This window comes from Gymnoscopelus braueri, assembly GCF_963280865.1.
Source record: "Gymnoscopelus braueri genome assembly, chromosome: 3".
NCBI lineage: Eukaryota > Metazoa > Chordata > Actinopteri > Myctophiformes > Myctophidae > Gymnoscopelus > Gymnoscopelus braueri.
The window spans coordinates 9919133-9936481 of record NC_137612.1 but is presented as its reverse complement, the minus strand read 5'-3'; the positions used below and the strand labels follow the sequence as shown (position 1 = coordinate 9936481).

The window sequence follows — 17349 nt, the reverse complement described above, 5'->3', positions numbered from 1 at the left end:
AAAAGGCTTCCTTTCATATCCAGAGTGTTGAGTGGGTTATAATAGGCATAAAGCAGAGCCTGTAGGCATGAATGTGATCATTTGTACAGCTCATTGCCCTAAGGCAGTGCTGCTTTGCAACCTTTTCTTAATCATGGCCCAAACTTGAAAATCTCAAATGTGTTCCAGGCCCACTCATCTGACCACTTAAAAAATGGGTTAGATTAAAATGGGTTAGATACCCATTAACACATTCCACGCCAGAGTTTAATATCATAATGTACTCACCAGTGCCAGCGTTTTATTGTTGTTTTTTTGTTTTTTTCATGTCGCCACAGACCTCGCTAAATCCGTTAAAAGTGCGCGTTCATTTGGTTCTAAACACACAGGGGATCTGTGTGAGACGAGCAGTGAAGACCACTTCGCTTTGCGATCCGCCATCTTGAAGCTACAGCGGTGAACGCTAAACAGTGATCAGCGAGGAGAAAAACAACAACCGAGATTATCGACTTTTAGGTTTCGTCCTAGACAGGAAGCGGATACGATCGGAAAAACCGGAACCCGGATAATTTCGTTTCCGGTGGTGCTACCGGAAACGGAAGTGGATCGAAAATTTAAGAAAGTGCTTTTTTTTTTTTTTGAAAAAAACCCAAAAACACCACTTCGCGTAGATCTACGCGATTGGCACGTGGCGGCTTTAAATAGGTTCGCGTAGATCTACGCGATTGGCAGTCAATATGTTGACCTGAGGCGATTCTTAATTTTGTTTTGTTGAAATAAATCAATAAAGTCAAGATTTTTCAAAAATAGCAGATCTACAAGCTCATAGCGCGGCACTCATGAGCTTGTATATCTGATATTTTTGAATAGCCAAAGAAATCTAAAGTGACACAGATGCGTTCCAGGTCTTAAAGGGTTAACCTTGTATATTTCGGTACATCGGTAGGAAAGGAAAACTAGGTTTTAAAGAACGTTTTTTTGTTCTTAATGTTATCATTAAAATCTTAGTGTTTTGACAATTATTTGGGGGCCCACTTGCAATTCCAATTGAGAATCACTGGCCTAGGGGGTGAGCCGTCTAAAAGAGTGGTTCCCAAAACCCAGGGGGTCCCCAAATTATTTCAGGGGGGTCCCCAGAAGAAAAGCTTAAAATGCAACATAGTTTTCTCACTGCCCATTTCTAAAGTTGATGACCTTTAAGATCTTTTAATACCAAATTGGCCAAATTATTGTCAAATTGTAAGAAAAAGGCAAATATTTTTGATATTAGCAGATCTACAAGCTCACAATGCCTCGCACTGTGAGGCGATGTGAGCTTGTAGTTCGGCTATTCTACAATTCCAAAGTGTTTGTCAGGGTGGGGGGGGGGGGGGGTCCCCAGTCCCGCAGCCTGAAAAGAAAGGGGAACCCTTGGTCTAGAAGAGCGGTGCCCTTCTTGTTTATATATTACTTATTGGACATTTAATTGGTGCCCTGCTACAGGCAGAATAATTGTCTACAGTCAACACAACTAGATACTGTACAAGTAGATCAACGTCTATTTTTCTGTGTCATGATACAACATTAAATATAAATGACTTGTATAAATACAATTTATATAAGTCATGTTTTTTGTTCTGTGAAAAGATTTTGCCCGACGAAGACATTTCTGGTTGTTTTTGTTTTTGGTAGCGTTAGACGCAGACAGCGTGTGGCATTTTTCTCTCATTGATCCTTTTGGAGGTGTTCATTAATGATTCATCACCCACAAAGCGTTTAAAACACAGACACTGAATGAACTGAAAGATTGCAAAATGTCAACCGGAGATCCTGGAATGCAGGAGGTGTTTGCTCGTCTTGGTCTATAGATGAACGCAAATGTCAACCGCTGGATGTTCACAAATTATTCAGGGTGTCCTTACTAGCTGCGTGATATTTTTATACAACTAGATTCTGACAAGTCCCGGAAAAGACGCGCTGTGATTGGCCAGTAGTCACTTTGAGTGACTGACCAGTCACTCCTTAAGGTCCCAGCAAAAAAGCTGAAAACCCGGGGAGATAGATCATTTCCCTTCATAGCGCCCACACTGTGGAACGAGCTTCCACCCCATGTTAGAGCGTCTCAAACCCTGCCTTTGTTTAAATCACGTTTGAAAGCTCAGGAACTTGTATTCCTTGGTGTCGCACAAGGGGCCAGCTTGAGATTTTGACATTGACTCTCCAATACGGAAGAGACAGTTCATATGAATGGCCTGTAGTTTCGCTGTTTTACCCCTGCAGGTGTCAGCGGATGTTTTTTTGACAAACTTTAGACTAGATTTTCTTACCTTAATAAAAATTGTCATACATTCTATATGCTTCCAGTCGCTAGTTTAAAGTCTCCTTTCAATCATCATGATATGCGTTTTGCTAAATTATGGTCCCATTTATTCTAAAATTGACGATAAAGTAGGCTATTCTCTGGGAGGGGCGGGATGATTTGATTGACAAGCTACACAACCAATAGCATTCATTCCCCGCCCCCGCTCTTGATTGACAAGCTACCCAACCAATAGCATTCTTTGGGGATTGTTTTCCGGTTCCTGTTCCCGACGTGCTTTTGGGCTTATATTAGAGATGGCGGATTTAAAATTCCTGAACAATCGGCTTCATTTTCGGTCTGTAGAAACCAGCGGTCTGGCTTTGTCCATCTCTTTTATACAGTCTATGGTGTCGCAGTGCGACGCGTTGTGAGCTTGTAGATCGGCTATTTTCAGAGCTCAACACCGGAGCGCAACCAAACATAAAAGGACTTTTAGTTCTACTGGATCTCTTCTCCATTAGTCCCTCCGTAACATTTTAGTCTAGTTTTTATTTGTTGACGAAATTGTCAATATATTTAGTCTTAGTTTTAGTCATCATACCTTAGTTTTTATTTAGTTATGAATTATTTTTCGTCAGTGAAAAAAGGTTGTCGACGAACATTTTTCCTCATAGTTTTAGTCGACGAAATCAACACTGGTTGGGAACCACACTGACCTACAGTATACTGCATGTTTTCTTGAATCCGTACATTCGGGCCAGTTCTTGTCTGGAGGAGTATTTTAAAGGTTAACCCTACATTGCCTCCAATGATTCGGTCGGCGCTAGCTTGCCACCATTGGTGTGTGAATGTGGGAAAAGTGGGGACGCTGGCGTCGACTGTTCGCCGCTCCACCTCCCAATGCCCCCCCCTGTATGAATGAATGAACCATTGTAAAGCGCTTTGAGTAAGTTTGAGTACTTAGAAAAGCGCCATATAAATGCAATTCATTATTATTATTATTATTATTAAAGGTGTACTGAGTAGCATTCTGCTGCTCGTCACCTGTAAAAAACGGCAACAAACACAAACAGCTTGTTCTAACCTTGAAGGGACAGTTTGTGTGTTTCCCAGCGACATTTCCATAAAGTGCCATATGTCGGTGAACCGTAAATGTCTTTAAAGTCATGTTCTATAGTAGTGGGCCCCCCAGGGGGTCCCCGGGAGTCAGGAGGCCCATGATGTCACGCCCTGCTGCCTGCTGCCCTTATAGGGCCATGCAGGAGACACTTTGAAGGACAGGCGTATAAGAGGCGTATAACCCATTCAATCCGGGAACGCATAAATGGTGAAAGGTGCATTTATATAGTGCTTTTATCCAAAGCGCTTTACATAGATTGTGCATTACATTCACCCATTCACACACACATTCATACACCGATGGCGGAGGAAACCATGCAAGGCACCAACCTGCTCATCGGGAGCAATTAAGGGTTCAGTGTCTTGCTCAAGGACACTTCCACACTTAACTCTGGGGGAGCCCGGGATCGAACTGGGAACCTCTACCGGCCGCTCTACCCCTGAGCCACTGCTGCCCATGAACCACTGCCGCATCTCTGTCATTTTAGATTTATTTGGCTATTCAAACATAGCAGATATACAAGCTCATGGCGCAGCACCGAGTGCCATGCTATGAACTTGTAGATCTGCAATTTTTTTTAAACCGTGAACATTTTTGCAAATCTTTGAATATACTGTATATTTCTTATAGCGAATATTTGTACACACACGCACACACGCACACACACACACACACACACACACACACACACACACACACACACACACACGTTGTGCGCTTGCAGATCTGCTATTTTTCAGTGCATGACACTGGCACGCAACTAAGTATATGAATCAGCCATAAATCTATCTCTATATCATTGTCATATCTTTGTATTATTATTACAAAACATGCATTAACCACTTTATCCCTATATATATATATAGTTCAGCTATTTGCAGATCTACAAGCTCACAATACATCGCTTTGCGATGCATTGTGAGCTTGTAGATCTGCTATTTTCAAAAGATATTTATACATTTTAAACAGAACATTCTGCTTAATGAGTACTTATACTTTTGGTACCAATATCTTTGTACTTTTACCCAAGTCAATTTTGAATACCGGACTTTTACTTGTAACAGAGTACTTTTTGCATTGCAGGATTGATACTTTTACTTAAGTAAAAAACATTTAAGTACTTTTTCCACCACTGAGTATAGCTATACAGTAAGTATGTCTTTAACATTCTGTCATGAATTATAATGAAGACTTTCCCTGCCCTACACACTGCACTGCATTTACTCAGTTGGCTCGGCTTGTTTCATCCATGTTGTAGTTAACCCCTTGAACCCTTGAGCCAAAAATAGCACATCTGCAAGTTGAGCTTGCAGGAGATCCGCTATTTTCGTGCAACCCACTTCAAAAAGTAGCATCATCATATGTTTAAGTGCAGCAGCATTATGCAATAAGTCATAAGTCATATCACAAGTCATACAATAACATACATAATACATACAATATATATAGAAAAGTAAAAGGTTAGAAAACAAGAAACCAACCACTGGATATTGCACCAATAACACACACGCACACACAGGTGATTTTTAGGGGGGGCATGGGGCGCACTTGCCCCCCCCTGGTGGCCGGATATATATATATATTTTTTTATATATATATTTATATATATATATTTTTGCCAATATATGGCAAGTATATGCAGAATATATGCTGCATATATGCCATATTCAGGTTAATATATGTTCATGTATGTGGATATATAATAATAATAATAATATATGTCTCTTCTATGTACACATATGCCACATATATGGATATACACACACATGTACATAGAGACGTATATGCAGGCGGCCAATTTTGTACACGTATGTCACATGATAAACATATTTTGCATATATAAAAACATATATGTTTATATATTTTATTTGCCCCCCCCCCCCCACCCCTGGTGGCAGAGGCAAAAATCGCCTACGCACGCACGCACGCACGCACACAAGTTGAAAGTTCCATTGGAACAGTTATTTTCCCCATTTCCTGAGAAGCCAAGTATTTTGGGGAAATTGAAGGTTTTTGCCCAATAGCGATGATATCAAAAGAAAACACAGAAAGCCTGTTGCTATAGATTACAGAAGGTGAGAGATGAATTTCCAAGTTACAGTATACAACTGGGACGTGCCGAGAATGTTATAGAGGGCAGGGGGCTGACATTTCTATAAGGGCACTTTTGGTGAAAATACAAGAAAATAGCCGATCTCCAAGCTGAGCTTGGGGATCCGCTATTTTCGGTGCGTGATGCTGCACTCAACTATATAGTCAAGATGCAAGCCATTACTGGAGATGCAATTATTTCAACATAAAATGCTGCATTCAAGTTCGGGAGAGTTTGGGAAAGTCAATTCTCTTGAAATCAGGGGAAAGTAAAACACTACCAAGATGGCTGTTTTGTTTTGGCCAAATCGGAATTTTTGGGAGGATTTCTTAATTGGGCGTGTCTGAGAACATATCCGTGAGAGAACTAACAACTTAAAAGGATGCAGAGATAGATTTAGTTTACAGGTCCTTTACGGGGAAAAACCCAACTGTTGAGTAAAACATTCAAAACCCATGTTATGTATTGTCTTAATCACACTAATGCAATGCATGTAAAAGCTCCAATCAAATTATTGTCATAACCTGATTATTACATATAATCTGGGAAAGTGTGTAAAATAGCCAGGTTACTGCACAGCCTGGCATAGAGCAACATAGGGCGGGGGGGGGGTTGTAAGGACATGGATTTTTTCCCCATGTCCTTACCTGCACTCCCTTACCATAAGGGAGTGCATCTCCCACACCTTACAACTATTTGGTTGTAATGTGTTCCTGTATGTCAGCATATGGGAGGGGGTTGATTAAAAAGCAAGCCTCACTAGTACCCCTAGAGGCCAACGCTGCTACTTACACCCGGTCGAACCGACCAAATATATTCATTGGCTGTATTGACTCGGTTAACGACCTGAGGATGGCAGATGCAAGTTCGCCTCCCCTGTGGTGTCAAAGGTGTATAACCAGTACAATGCTGGGAGCTTGTGTATTCATGTATTCTGGTATGTCTGCCTGAATTATTCATACATCAACAACACAAATAGCTATGTGGAAATAACTTGTGGCGTTCCCCAGGGCATGAATACAAAAAAGCTCATGTGCAAGAAAGCCCAGCCACACTGCTGCTGCACCGACATCATCCACTTCAAGGTTAGACTGTATCGTCTCCCAGCCATCATTTTCTTTAGGTTCTTCCCACGATCCCACGATCAGTTCACATAGAGCATGATAACATAACATGACTATAAATGTTTGTTTTTTTTAAACATCTAACCGAAGTGGATGGCAGAGACCACACTACAACTGTAACAATGATACTCGTTAATGACAAGGGCGTCAATCTGGCTTGAGGCTGGAGCGTGTCGGCCGCGTGCGAAGCAATTTTTTTGGCGGATTTTATTAGTTTCTTTTCTGTTTTTGTTTACTTTATTTCGGTTGTAGGGTTAGGGTTAGGTTAGGGTTATGTTATTTAATTCTTATTTTTGCCTGATTTTACTGATTTATTATCAAAAAAAATATTATTTTAACATTTATTTTTATTCTAAATGACTTAGGGGGGTCCAATCTGAAGCTAGGGGGGGACAAAACCCCCCCGTCCCCCCCGGGATTTTATTTAGTTTTGGTCAGTGAATAAAGGTAGTCGACGAACATTTTTCGTCATAGTTTTAGTCGACAAAAACAACACTGATCGGACGCTACGTTTCTGATTTTAGGCTTTTTTTTTATTGAATACTTTATTAGACAGAAATGCAGACAGCACAGGTACAGTCATACATTTGGGCTAAAAGGATGAAGGCTGTTTAAGACGGGGAGCGTTTGACGCACCTATTCATTTTCAATGAGAGGCGGGCGATTATTTGGGACGTGCAGAGAGTTTGAAGGGCGGAGAGGCCAGCGGGCACGGTCAGGGCTGGATTTATAGGAGTTGAGGCCTGTGGGCTAGAGTATTCTTTGAGGCCCCCGGAAATTTGCGAATTTTTTTCTGTATTTTTGGGCGGTGAAACCGCCCCTATAAGTGAGATTTGGAAAAATGTACATTTTCCTGCGCTGTGATCTGGGCCCAGGAAATTAGTAGAATTATCCAGCGCTGTGATTGGCCAATCACAGCCTATTCAGGACTGTGATTGGCCAGTGTCACATGACACATGTGCATAGCCCTATATAAGCAACCATAACTTGAAAAAAACCAAAATTTGGTTTTTTTCAAGTTATGGTTTTGTCCATCATAAAGAGTGTTTCAATAAATGTATTTATCCTTTGTACATGATTGATCGACTCCATTCAGTATTGTGATTAGCTAGCAAGACACCGCCCACTTCACACAGGGTGTGATTTTTTTCCCTTTATTTCGGGTTTTTGTTACTATAATTCGGTTAATTCGGTAGGGTTACTTGACAATGCTCATAGAAAAAAATAAGGGCTGCAGCCCACCCTAGCCCAACGGTAAGTCCGGCCCTGCTGAGTGATGTTAGCTGTCTGTGAACGTTGATTAGGCCCAGGCTTCATCTCACACCTTTGTGCACACTTTCCGTGAGTATTCATTCCATACTCTGTGCGAAGACATTTAGATAATCTAGCTCACACATTATTATAGGCTACAGGAAATAAAATCATTGGGAATGTGTGAAGAGAATGAGGAGTGGGAAGCCCATATGGCAATACAAAAAAAATAGTTGTGATAACTAACATAAATGTGCAGTTCAATCTATAAATAGTAGATAAATATAAAACTTCCTTATTCCTAGTATGTGAAACGTCCACATTTTTGTCTTTGTTTCTGTATTTTGTTTTACCATTGTTTCTGTTTTATGTATATTATAAGCAGAGGTGGAAAGTTACTAAGTGAAAAGGAACCGTTTTGGACGATATGTGGTTTCCACCCCGACAGAGACGATATTATAACCACACGAACACCATCCTCCATATTCTGTCATAATAAGTGAAATGTAATATATTCTGTAGGCAAACATAAAAACAAAAAAAATGAAGATCTACAAGCTCACAAGACGTCAAAGGAAGGGACCAAGTGTAGACCACGGGGGGAATCCCAGAGGTCAAATGAAATATACACATGTGTAGGATTTAAGTTGTCAATCCTGTTCACTGTTGTAGCTGTAATCCATAAGGAAAAAATGGTTGGTCAAAACAAATTTGTTTCTCTTTTTATGGGGCTGCTACGTTTTCAGTTATTGTTGGTAGTCATGACAGCCAGTTCCCACCTGAGGTCACGTGGGAGTTCCCACTGCACCAGACCGTAGCGAGTAACTGCTAGCTTGCATAACATCTTCAGATTAGGATTTAAATCTAAGATATACAGGTCATTGTTATTAAAGAGGATGATACGGTCTCCCACCATGCAACAACCCATCACAGACATCCCACACGGGGCTTTCCCTTTGGGCTCAATCTTCTTCCACGAGAAGGTCTGCGGATTAAATTTCCACAGATCGTTTTCCGGTCTTGACCGGTTAGAGTTGATGCCACCAAATATGAACAGCTCTCCATTGTAGGCAAAGGCTGAATGATCATCTGCTGTAAGAAGCTGTGCAGCAGAAGGCGTGCTCAGCCAGCAGTCGGTCTCTGTGTCAAACACTCTGATGTTGCGGTGGACAACCCCCTGGTTCCCCCCGCCCCCAAATACAAACATCTTTGTCCCGATGATGGCGGCAGAGTGACGATATGAAACAGGCGGCGGTGTGCCTCTGGTGTTAATTAAAGCCCAGACCATCGTGGTGGTGTCCAACTTGTAGACGTCATTAGTGCATCCAGGCAGCTGGGTGACTCCTCCATGAACATACATGACCTTCCTCAAGACACAGGCCGAGTGGTGGTACCTCGTCTCTGGAGCAGTACCAGACATATTGGTAACTTTGGACCATATGTGGTTGTCAACATCAAATGAATAAAGCACGTTACCGTAAGGAAGTCCCCCCCAGATGTATGCAATATCTTCTACCAGGACAGCTGTGTGGCCCCCGTGCGGGCAGGGAACCTCAAGGCGACGTTCTCCTCTCCCAGTTGTCACTGGGGTCAACTTCTTCCAGCGTAAAGACAGTGTGTTGAAGATGCGGACAACCATCTGATACCTGTGCTTATTAGTACCGCAACCAGAGGAAAAAGAGTACAGCTTGTGTCCGACTACCACAGTAGGTGGGTAGTTAAGCCCATGTCCTATGCCCTGTATCGTCCAGTGAAACATTTCACACACCAGCACCACTGTGAATCAGTGCAACTAACTTACAGAAGAGGTTAGAAGGTAAGGGAAATTTGTTGCCAACAGTTCCTGAATGGTTTTGTGTTAATAATAACAATAAAATAACAACATGTTTAAAAAGGACAATTGTGTTGAATGTGATGACAATGTTGTGACGTCTTTCCTTGATGACATCATTATATTGAATAGCTAATAACGTTACTCAAAGTGAATGGCCATTTCAGCTAAATGTATAATCAGAAATGTGCTAATAATAAGATTTGTTTTGTCAGTACTATGACACCAGTACTATGACACCTGTCGTCCATGTTTCTATTATTGCAAGATTGACAGGTAAATCAAACGTTTTATCAATACTAGGCTGATGCCATGTTGGGAACCCATGTCCCATCTGGTTATACAATACCCATATATACCTGTTGTACCCACTGTACCCGTTGTCAGAGTACGTGGAGGCCAGTCTAAGACATCAGTTAAGTGACGTCATACTGATGACATCATAGATCTCCATATATGGGCATAGACATCAGCACTATGATATCATGGTCTGTCCGTCCGTCCGTCTGTTGTTACCTGACAATTAGTTGACTTTTGGTGAAAAGTTACCGCATATATCGGTTGATATCGGAATCGGAAATTAAGAGTTGGACAATATCGGAATATCGGATATTGGCAAAAAAAGTCATTATCAAACATCCCTAACAATAAGTTTATTATTTTTAAATTGAAGCACCTACTAAAAGTCACCTTTAGACTGGTCATTTTACATGTCTGTTTTTAATAGGACTATAGAAGTGTTCATTTTCTGAAGTCTTGCTTCTGTTCATTTTATGAAAACTATTAAGATCAGTTACTTGAAAAGTGTGCTGTCAGGTTTTGCAAAAAAAGCTATTTGAATAAAATGACTATTGGCACTTAAATGGCAAATGGTGCATTTGTATAGCGCTTTTATCCAAAGCACTTTACGCAAAGGAAACCATGCAAGGCACCAGCCTGCTCATCGGTAGCAATTAGGGGTTCAGTGCCTTGCTCAAGGACACTTCGACACTAACTCTGGGGGAGCCCGGGATCGAACTGCAACCTCAGGGTCCTCCATCCGGCCGCTCTACTCTACCCCTGAGCCACTTCCACACATGATTCATATGGTAGTAGTGGTTTCTGTTAATGACTATGAAATGGGTCTGAATGATTTTGATTGAAACGTTTTTAATACAAATAGTTCCATTGGCATCTAAATGTACACATGTGGTTGTAAGCAGTGGTGTAAAGTAACTAAGTACATTTACTCAAGTACTGTATAAGTACAATTTTGAGGTACTTCTATTTTACCGGAGTATTTCTGATTGTCTATACTTTTACTTGTACTCCACTACATCTCAGAGGCAAATATTGTACTTTCACTCCACTACAATTATTTGAAAACTTTAGTTACTAGTTACTTGCAGATATAAATATATTACATTATAAAACATACATTAACCACTTTAGCCCTATTTTATACCTAGGCTATTTGAAAATAGCAGATCTACAAGCTCACAACGCGTCGCATCGCGTTGTGAGCTCGTAGATTTGCTATTTTCAAACATTTTAGCACTTTTACTTTTGGTACTTTAGTACATTTTGATACCAATACTTTAGTACTTTTACTCAAGTAAATTTGTAATTCCGGACTTTTACTTGTAACGGAGTACTTCTACATTGCAGTTTTGATACTTTTATTTAATTAAAATATTTAAGTACTTTTCCCACCACTGGTTATATAGCTTATCTGTGTTGCGATTATGAGGGGGTACCTGGAAAGATTTCTCCCCGCCAAGGGGTACCTGGGCCAAAATAGTTTGAGAACCCCTGATATAGATCTGCACAAATGTATTTCTAAGCAATAGCACATTATGACCATACTGAGTGACAGGGCCGGATTTATAGGAGTTGAGGCCCTTGGGCTAGCCGCTAGAGTATTCTTTGAGGCCCCCGGAAATTTGCGGGGGTTTTTCTCTCTTTTTTTCCCTTTATTTCGGGATTTTGTTACTTTAATTCGGTTAATTCGGTAGGGGTACTTGACAATTTCATCATAGATTTTTTTTTGAGGCCCCTCCCAGTTGGGGGCCCCTGGGCTGCAGCCCACCCTAGCCCAACGGTAAGTCCAGCCCTGGGCACGGTCCCCTGAAAATCTCACGCTCGTGCTCATTTCATGCACACGCCCGCGGGCGGCAAGAGCTCGATTGAGGTCAGATTTCTTTCCCCCACACACACACACACACACACACACACACACACACACACACACACACACACACACACACACACACACACACACACACACACACACACGGACGGACGGACGGACGGACGGACGTCCCGACCGACCGACCGCAACACATAGTCTTGGCCACGCCTTCGACAGCCATTCTAAATCCATCAGAAGTACATTATGGGATGCAATCGGTCTCACTCACCCTTTGAAAGTTTTGTTAATAATGGAGGTTATAGGGTTAGACCATGAGTGTTCAACAGGGGGTCCAGGACCCCTACGGGTCTTCAGAATTAGTACAGGTGGGGGGGGGGCGCCACCAAATCTTTGTGTAATAGGAACTTTTTTTGGTTATTTACAGAACATATCGTTCATCAGTGTGGACCCTAACATAGTTATCATTATAGTTATTGTGCTTGGTGTGAATGGCCCTTACGTCCATAGCTTATAGATCCTCCATTCCCCATCCTTCCTGGCAGTAGCTGACAGTGGTGGAAAAAGTACTCAAATTCTTTACTTAAGTAAAAGTACCAATACTGCAATATAGACATTTTTGGCATCAAAATGTACTTAAAGTACCAAAAGTAAAAGTACTATGTTTGAAAATAGCAGATCTACTGTACAAGCTCACAACTTAGATCGGCTATTTTCAAATAACCTATGTATAAAATAGGGCTAAATGGTTAATGTATGTTTTATAATATCATAATTTATTCCTGAAAAGTAACTAGTAACTAAAGTTTTCAAATAATTGTAGTGGAGTAAAAGATGACTGAGATGTAGTGGAGTAGAAGTAAAAGTATTGGAAATTGGAAATGCTCAAGTAAAGTACAAACACCTCACAATTTTACTTAAGTACAGTACTTAAGTAAATGTACTTAGTTACTTTCCACCACTGCCCCACGGCTCACCAGGGCTGTTTTTATTTGTTAATTTTTCATTACTATATTTTTCATCAACGATGATGTACCAACCGAAGACTTTATTTTTTCTTTAACACTATAAAACATGGCAAAATGGATGTGTAATTTGATTACATTATATCCTGGAATCGATCGGAGATTGTATTGCTTTATTTGATCAAGTTATGCACCGCTGCGTCTGTTGCTACTCGCTGTACCTGTACCTGTACCTGCTTTCTCTCTGAACAGGCCGCGTACAGTTGTTGTTCTACAATTGAAAGAGAACTTTGTATGTGATGTGAGATTCTCCCCACAAACTTCTTTCTCGCATCATTTTTTTGCATTGTGACGCGTTGTGAGCTTGTAGATCGGCTATTTTCTAAACATTTTAGTACTTTAACTTTTTGTACTTTAAATGTATTTTGATGCCAATACTTTTGTAGCCTACTTTACTCAAGTAACATTTTGAACACAGGCATTTTACTTGTAACAGAGTATTTATATATTGTGGTATTGCTACTTTTACTTAAGTAAAATATCTGAGTACCTCTTCCACCACTGTCTAAGAGGTCCTCACAGGGGGGCTGCCAAATCATAGACAGCAGGATGTCTGTGGGAGAACTGCATCGTAAGATCTAGTTGAGTGGTACTACATTTTCATGTCAAATTGATATGTATTTGGCTACAAGCCTCCTGTCTCAAAATATTTTTGTGCCAGGGACCACCCAGAAGAGATTGTTTTCAAGAAGAATAGCCAATCTACAAGCTCACATTGTGACATGTTGTGAGCTTGTAGATTGGCTATTTTTGAATAGCCAAAGTATAAAATAGGGTAAGTGGGCTTAATCTGATTTTGATGCTAGAAACAAATGTAGTTGGGAACCCTGTGGAACCCCTTTCATGGACTTGTGGGGGTCCCCCTGAGTCCAGACCCCACTTTGTGATTTAGCTGACCTGCATAAAAAAAACATTTTTGTTTCCGATTGTTTTCTTTTCTTTTTGTACAGCATGTTCGGTTGTGTTGTTTTATACGTCTAGCCTACTTAATAATTTACCCGTTGCAGTTACTTTGTGCTTGTATTGAAAATACAATAAACAAAGTTCAACAACAAAGGAGGCTGTATTTGAGAATTTTTTCAAGGCTCCGCCAATTCGTTCGCGTGCGTGTGCGTTTGTGCGTGTGTGTGTGTTTTTGTGGTGTGTGTGTGTGCGCGCGCGTGCGTGCGTGCGTGTGTGTGTGTGTGTGTGCGTGCGGCGCACGCGCCATTTCCGGCTCAGTGCCAGCATTCGGCTGGCATTTCTCCTGGACGTGCCACTGTGTGCGAGCGAGGATCCCTCTAATGAGGAAGTCTTAATCATCACCTTTCTTCTCCTCTCCTCCGTCTAATTCTATTCTCACTCCCACTCTTTTTCCTCCTTTGCTTTCAAGCAACACCCACTTCTTCTTCTTCTCCTGACCCCGATACTAACTGTACTACACCCCCCCCCCCCCCCCTCTCTCTCTCTCTCTGGTGGGTTTTGAGTGGGTGCTCCCTGTACGATAATTAATGTGGGAGAAGAGAGTAGTGAGGGATCAAGGAGGCAGGAGACAAGCCTCCATGGCTTCCTCTGCTTAGCCTGCAGTGTGTGATCACATCCACCTCCACTAATCAGGCCACCGCTTAAATACCGTTAGAAAGCAGCCCTTCCCAACCTGTGGGGGTCGGGGTTCTGCTGGTGGCACCGTGAGGATAATGCAAGACAAAACAAAACATTAAGATTTGTATTGATAATGTAGCATTAATATATATTTTTCTTTGGTTAAAATAAGTGTTAAATAGCTCTGTATTCTGGATAGTATACCCATAGAGTGTTTGTTCAGTAACAGGAGTCTCTCTACTGTATGTCTCTCCAGCTCTTTATTAAACAGAAAATGCATTTTTAGGTCGGGATACCGATTTCATCCATTCAGGATATATAGAGAACTCAGACGGGACACAGATTGAACAAGTGCAATTGGAAGTGATGACACAAAGCAATGAGTCAGACAACATTTGAACTGGAACACTATAAAAATGACATTTTGACATTTTGAAAAATCTCTCTCTCTCTGTCTCTCTCTCTCTCTGTCTCTCTCTCTCTCTCTCTCTCTCTCTGTGCTGCAGTTTGGAAGGACGGAGGTGATCGACAACACGCTAAACCCAGACTTTGTACGAAAGTACATCTTGGACTACTTCTTTGAGGAGAAGCAGAGCCTCCGCTTTGACCTGTGAGTTCTTCTCCTTTGAAGTTCAATCCATGTGGCGCTGCCACTCTGTCTTCTGCTGTTTATCTCCTTTCCTCTCTCACCCCCTCTCTCTTTCTTTCTATCTCTCTCACACACGCTCACACATCCTTCAATCACATTGCGGTATTGATACTTTAAAAGTAAAACATTTGAGTACTTTTAACACCACTGTTTCAATGTCTCTTTCTTACACATACTGGCTTGACAAAAATACAGTATTGTTATATAAATGGACGCACGCACGCACGCACGCACGCACGCACGCACGCACGCACGCACGCACGCACGCACGCACGCACGCACGCACGCACGCACGCACGCACGCACGCACGCACGCACGCACGCAAGGTTCAGTCTGCACATTTAGTTCCCCTCTTCACATCTATAATTTTTGCATTCCTTCCCCATGCAACAGTCTTGTCTTTATCCGTTTGAGCTTCCACTCAAAGAAGCTCTTTGAAAGCTTTCAGTAGAATGACCATGCCTATTTTACCATCATTAATAAGCCATAACAGCCCATGTATGATTCAGCAGCATTCAGGGAGTTTGAACAAAAACCAATGCAAAGCTAACTTTTTCTTTTCTCTCTTTTTTTTGTTGTTGCAATTTGATGACTATAACAAATAGTTCTCAAATAGTTTCAAGGACCCCCAAAATGATTCATATTAGGCCGCAGGACCTAGCTTGAAATTCATCCTTTTGTTTCTCTGCATTATTCAGTCTGAAAGCCAGTGGTGTAAAGCACCTAAGTACATTTACTCAAGTACTGTACTTAAGTACACATTTGAGGATTTTTTACTTTAGTGGAGTATTTTCAATTTTCAATATTTGTACTTCTACTCCACTACATCTCAGAGGGAAATATTGTACTTTTATAAGTCGTTCTTATACATTACATTCTCTCATTGAATTATCTTCTAACTTGGTGAAATGAAAGTGAAATTAACCACTTTAAACCCGTCATCCCTATTATGTGCATATCATAGGCAAACTCAAATGAAAATAGCCTATTTACAAGCTGACAACGTGTCACATCATGACATGTTATAAGCTTGTAGATTGGTTATTTTTTTTTAAATAGGGCTTAAGTGGTTAAACTGTACCTCATTTTGCTGGGGACCCTGTGGAATATACCCCCACCCCCCCCCCAAGGACTATAGCGGACCCTACTTTGAGAACCATGTTTGATGTTTATTTTCGTTTGTGTAAGAAAGGAAGAACGCTGAACAAAAATGAATATTTCTTTTCAGACAGTCACCTTTTGTTGTTTCACTTCACTCTCTAGTCTCTGAATGCTGCTGATTAATCTCCGGGCTAAAACAGGATCTATCGTTTCATCAGGCGTTTAATCTCACAGTATTCCCCACTTGCTCCTTTTCCTGCCTTTGATCTTCTGGCATTCACATGCTAATCATCACAACATGGACCCACAACTCTATGCTATTTAATACGCCAGAGCATCAGGAGGAAACCCACCTCTGTCCCCAGTTTGTGCCATATGCAGTGTTGGAAAAAAATAAAAGTACCAATACCACAATGTAAAAAAACCTTGTCCGGTAATCAAAATTTAATTGAGTAAAAGTATAAAAGTATTGGCATCAAAAAAGACTTGAAGTACCAACATTTTATGTACTCATTATGCAGAATGTCCAGTTCCACAAGGTATCATTGTATAAAATGTGTTGAGAGCTATTTTTTAAATCAGATTGAAGTGATTAAGGGTTTGGGGTTTTGAAAATATCATTGGTCACCCTATAATAATATTCACGTTCTGTGACAGAACACGAATATTACTTGGCGATAAAGTGACATATACTTTTTATTTGGAACAAGATTGAAAGCTCGCGCTTTCATTGACGTTTCTGTGCTTTCACACCGCAAATGAAGGCCTTTTTGCGTTTTCGTATTGTTTATTCAATACGCCCTGGTGGCATAAATTAATTTAAAATGAACCCATTAAGACCTGGAACGCATCTGTGTCATTTTTTGATTTGAGCTAAAAAGCATTATTTTACACTTCAAAAATAGCAGATCTACAAGCTCATAGCGCGGCACCGAGTGCCGCGCTCGATCTGCTATTTTTGAAAAATCGTGAAAATGTGTTCAAATCTTTGAATATGTCTTTTTTAAAGTGAACATTTATAACTCAGATCTTTGCTTCTGGAGGTCCCTGGAACAACATATTTTGAGATGGGGGTCCGCGGCCAAACATTTTGGGGGTCCTTGACATGAAAAAGTTTGAGCACCACTGATATAGAAACATACGTTTTTTCAGAAAACTGTTAGGATTTAGAAGACATTTTGCAGAA

At 41.0% G+C, this 17349-nt stretch overlaps 1 protein-coding gene across 4 annotated transcripts in view; it reads left to right on the top strand.

Annotated features, from left to right (window-relative positions):
• The window catches only part of cpne5b (copine Vb), a gene marked incomplete at both ends in the record, with an annotated part of 314866 nt that overhangs the window by 92021 nt on the left and 205496 nt on the right, over positions 1–17349 (top strand). For all 4 annotated transcript variants that reach the window (XM_080425210.1, XM_080425209.1, XM_080425211.1 and 1 more), the window contains one exon: positions 14919–15022. In XM_080425210.1, coding sequence (XP_080281336.1) covers positions 14919–15022 — 104 coding nt within the window. The remainder of the gene's footprint in view (positions 1–14918; positions 15023–17349) is intronic.